The sequence below is a fragment of the Galeopterus variegatus genome, unplaced genomic scaffold (assembly GCF_000696425.1).
Source record: "Galeopterus variegatus unplaced genomic scaffold, G_variegatus-3.0.2 Scaffold9167, whole genome shotgun sequence".
In the NCBI taxonomy this organism is placed as follows: domain Eukaryota; kingdom Metazoa; phylum Chordata; class Mammalia; order Dermoptera; family Cynocephalidae; genus Galeopterus; species Galeopterus variegatus.
The window spans coordinates 65425-70300 of NW_007735278.1; the positions used below are offsets into that span (position 1 = coordinate 65425).

Here is a 4876-nt window from a genome sequence, read left to right on the forward strand (position 1 = left end):
CCCCCCCCCCCCCCGCCCAGGAAGAGGAGGGTGAATCACGGCCAATTCAATATCACTCACAGGCACTTTTCCTCTTTTACTTCATTATAAGCACTTCTTATGCTAGGGTGGCCTATTGACTAAACTTCAGTCCTTTCCACTGAGAGCCGAGAGTCAAATATAAAAAGACAGCATGGGCTGGAAAAAATCAGAAAGAGGATTTGCATGAAATCAAGGGTTTGTAATGATCTTTGCAGATGGAAAGGAAAATGAGGCTTGTTCAGAAAAGTCAGTAGGCAGCTGAAATGTGAACTCCATTCAGCCCTGCGTGGAAGCACCTGAGGGATGGATGGGGCTATTTGTGCTCCTGGGTAAGGTAGAGACAAACAGAGCATCCTTCCTTGTAGCATTCTCTTATCTTACTGCACATACTTTTAGACTGGGAACTCCAAAAGGACAGAAGCACGTTTGCTCCGGACACCAGTGTAGCCTCATCACCTGACACAGCACCTGGGACATAGTCAGAGTTCAATAAATAAATAAATGAATCAAACTAATAGCTACCACTTAGTGGGCTCTTACTATATATTTTACATGGGTTATTCATTTAATCTTCATAGTAACTGAAAAACAAGGCACCAGTATGCCCATTTTATAGATGGGTAGACCGGGACTCAAACAGGCTTTGTCACATGCACAAGCTTGCACAGCCAGTACATGGTGTTGCTAAAATTTGAACCCAGGCATGCACCCGTGCTCTTCCCACTCCTCTGATTTTCTGTGAAGCCTTCCTTGCTGGACGCAGTTGAAGAAATTTGTGGCAAACTCTACAGCTAGCCAGTGTGGGTGGGAGGAGGATGTGGAACTAGTGGCTGCCATCCCTACCAGTGAAGAACCTCAAACAGCTTTTTGTGAGACAAGTGGCTTCATGGTAAATATCAGTGAAGCCAATTCCAAGATACTTTCTCTCTGAAAGCCAGCCCCAGACATTCCCAGTGACTGGCCTTCTACCCCATGCCATGGGTTCCATAGCTCCAGAATATTGTGGATGATAGTTAATACATGACTTGGAGAGCATCATAACCTTACAGGACATTAGGGCCAGTTCCAGTGACTGAGCCCTTAGCTCCTTTCCAAGACCAGCCTTCTCTCTGAGATTATATTATTGTAGGGTAGATTCACCATTTGGGTCTGTTGGGTCTTTCGTTTGTACCCTCCCTCTTTACATGAACATTCAGTGGACTAACTGAATAGACTGATTTTGTTGTTGTTGTTTGTTAGATGGGACTGTAGGTACTGAGTTATGCCCAATTAGCTGGGCTAAATTGTAACAATACAATATTTTATCCATAGCTCATAGTTAACTGTATAACTAAATTCTGAATAGGATCAAAAAGTTAAATGTTAAAAAATTACATGATCAAAATACTGGAACAAAATTTTGTTTAGTATTTATTATATAATCTTGGGCTGGAGGAAGTTTCAGAAACTACAAAGATTGAAAGATTTGACCACATAAAACTTCACTTGTGAACATCAAAACCATAAAAAGTAAAAATATAAGGCAAAAGACTAAGCGAGGAAAGAATTTGTATTTGCAGTACGTAAGACATACAATGGTTGGCATCCTTCTTACGTAAAGAGCTCTTATAAATCAATATAAAAATGACAGACATCATAGTAGAAAAAAAGGGGGAAGTGAGGGCCATGGACACTGTCTTAAGAGTTTAGAAGAAATTGTTAGAAATACATAGTCTGACTAAGACCCCTTCCTGACCAGTCAGGTGCAGCCAGTTATTGCTCTGGAGGGAGTGACTTTCACTCTGGCAATCCCAGGGAGTCTGGGCCTCTTGTAACTAGAGTTTCCTGGAGATCATGACCAAATTCAAGTCCAGAGGTTAATCCTTAAACTATAGAACAGAAATGAAACAGATGTACGGTAATGAAGTTTGTCTGGAAGACAGACAACAAATCAAACAGGTCATCATTCCAAGCCAGGTTAATTATCCTCAGCTGGGGGGTTGAGTAGAGGCAGAGGGTTACAGATTTATAAATGTTCTTTTACTGGAACACATACTGCTTAATGGGCCAGCTCTACCTCCTTCAGATTATTGACAGAGAATGCCTAACTGAAGGCACTGAGGATAAACCAGGGCTCAGCAGCAAAATTCATGGCAAGAAGCAAATGAGTAAAAAATACATGTTGAATCTTAGCCCATTTTCCCTAATCAAAATTCAGAAGGTTTTCCCTGGATGTGTTCTATAATTGCTTACTTCATTTGTGTCAGCCAAAGGTTTGCAGGGTGTTCCAAGGTAAGAAAGGGAAGTGGAATTTGGGTAAAATATCTCTCAGTTGCAAGTATTACCCATTTCTTAGGTTGTTCGTGGCAAGTGCATAACCCTGCACCAGCACTTGACTGCCCAGCCCCTCCTTCAAACAGTGTGGCCTCCAGTTTTCACCCGATCCTACAGGAAGGGAACTGTCAGAGAGATCATGTCCTGCTGTCTCCTTCTATTTTAGGATTTGGGGCTCATCTAACGGTTTTGGATTCTCTCTGCCACTGTTCCCTTCCACCAGGGTGATGACTGAGAAATTGTTTCATAATAGGAGACAATGCCCCAGTGAATCATGCCACACAGTGAATGGCATCTTTTTTGCACAAAATGCTGCATCTCGCATGAGGAAGCAGTTTTTCCTTCTCAAAATGGCCTTGGGAGCTGGACCTGTACAAAAATGGCTTGATACCCAGTCGTTACTTCCAAACCCCCAACTAAATTCCTTCTCGCTAACACTGAAATTAATTAGATGTACAAAACTCACAGTTTTACAGAAACCAGAACCAAACAATGACAACACAAACCCACTTCAAATAATCAGTTTTTCAGACTCTGGGATACATAGGGAATGTGTCAAACAGCTGGCTAGATACACACACACACACACACACACATGCACGCACACACACACACGCGCACACACGCACACACACACACGCACACACACGTACACACACGTACACCCCCATGCACTCACTCAGGAGAGCTGTAAATTCACACAAGAGTTGGATTTTTAGCCCAAGTGATGAGTACTAGTATTTTTGTACATTTTGTCAAACAGTTCCAATCCTTGAGAAATGCTGATTTATTTTTATTTTTATTTTTGAGATCTAGTTAATCCTGGCCATTTGTGGGTGAGTGTTGAAAACCTGAAATGTTAAAGAGAAAAAAAAGAAGTGCTTTCTTATAATGGTACCAAAAGTCTGGATGCAGACTTAAAGAACTGCACTTCACTATTGGGCTGTTACCAGATACACCTGCATGTTCTAAACCATCGAACCCAAACCCAGCTTTCTGATTGGATTCTATGTCATAATCCTGTTATAGGGTCATGATCATAAATGTATGGACTATGAAACTGGCTTGGGCCTTATTCTTACACCACTGTATTTCAGTAACTTCGTGGTCTCAAAAGGGTCAAAGAGCAGTATCCTATAAGCCAGGTCTTACCTGAACTGCCCTCAAAGCACGTGGAGCATCTACTTGAGTGAGCTGCAGGGTGAGGTTTGGGCAGTTACCTGGTGAATTTGAACAATATGGACATACCAGACTCCCCACTCTTATTTTTTATAATTCAGGCTCAGTTTAGAGCACTTAACATGTGTGGCTGGCCCCAGGTATGTAAAGTGGGGGTAATAAGTGAGCCCACAACGAGTGGTCATCAGGCTTAACTGAGCTGCCCTGTGTTGAGTGCCAGCATGTGCCAGGCACCAAGGATGCCAGCTCCACCTGTAGACACCACCTGCTTCCCCAGGTAACTGCCATAGCTCCCGTTCACACAGAGCCATGTAGTCTGAGAAGAGATGCTTAAAAGTCTGTTGCAGGAAGAGCATGATTTCTGAGGCTAATAACACACAAGAACAAATATTTGCCCGGGTGTTTAATTTTAAATGTTTAATAACAGCAAGATAAAAATAATACTGCAGCCTGGAGTCCCAATAAATGGATTGAATGAAAAAGAAAGAGCTAGCTATTTATAATATTCTTTCCAAGTCTCCTTGGAAATCTGAATATCTCATTATTTCAGACTGTAGGCGCCACCAACCATCCCCAGCCCACCCCAGAGTAACCACTAAAGCTTGGCAATGACAACTTTCATCAAATGTGTGAGCTGATGTAAACTGTGTGAAAGCACTGTCTGTTTCCTTGTAGGGTTGAAGAAAGTTTTAAAACCTTATTTTGGTCCATATTTGGCTTATCTGAAGTAATCTCGGTGGTGCTGAAATATGACCACAAATTCATCGAGAACATCGGCTACGTTCTGTACGGCGTTTATAACGTCACTATGGTGGTAGTGCTGCTCAATATGCTGATAGCCATGATCAACAACTCCTATCAAGAAATCGAGGTAAGGCCAGCTCATTGAAAAGTCTCTCTCCCTGGATTTAATTACATTGCTGTTTTCAGCAATGAGGGTAATGATGTGAGAAGCCCATGTGTGGACCAGAAGAGCAAAGAATAGGCGTCCTTCCTAGACTGATTCAAGAAGTGCTTCCAGTCAGGCTGCCACATGGCATAGCTGGCACTACCACACAACATGGCCCAATGAAAGCAGAAGCATTTGGGGTCATGAATCTTTCCTCTTTTACATGTGTACTCTCAGGACAGCATGCAGGTGACCCACGGCACATCAGAATGACTATCTTTCAGCCCACATCCCCTCCTGCCTCTCACCTGTTATTTACCAAGTACCTGCTATATGCCAAGCCTGTGCTTGGCCATACAGAGATGACTAGGACATAGTCCCGCCCCTAGAGGTACTCATGGTCCAGTGAGACAAACAGATATATATGGCAATCAACAAATTACAATTCCCTGGAGCCAGTGCAACAGATGCAGG

At 42.7% G+C, this 4876-nt stretch overlaps 1 protein-coding gene across 1 annotated transcript in view; it reads left to right on the forward strand.

Moving 5' to 3' along the window:
• The window catches only part of LOC103609091 (short transient receptor potential channel 7), a gene marked incomplete at its 3' end in the record, with an annotated part of 37588 nt that extends 33204 nt beyond the window's left edge, over positions 1 to 4384 (forward strand). The window contains exon 5 of the mRNA XM_008593459.1: positions 4189 to 4384. Within this exon, the coding sequence (XP_008591681.1) occupies positions 4189 to 4384 (196 nt within the window). The remainder of the gene's footprint in view (positions 1 to 4188) is intronic.
• Between the last annotated feature and the right edge of the window lie 492 nt (positions 4385 to 4876).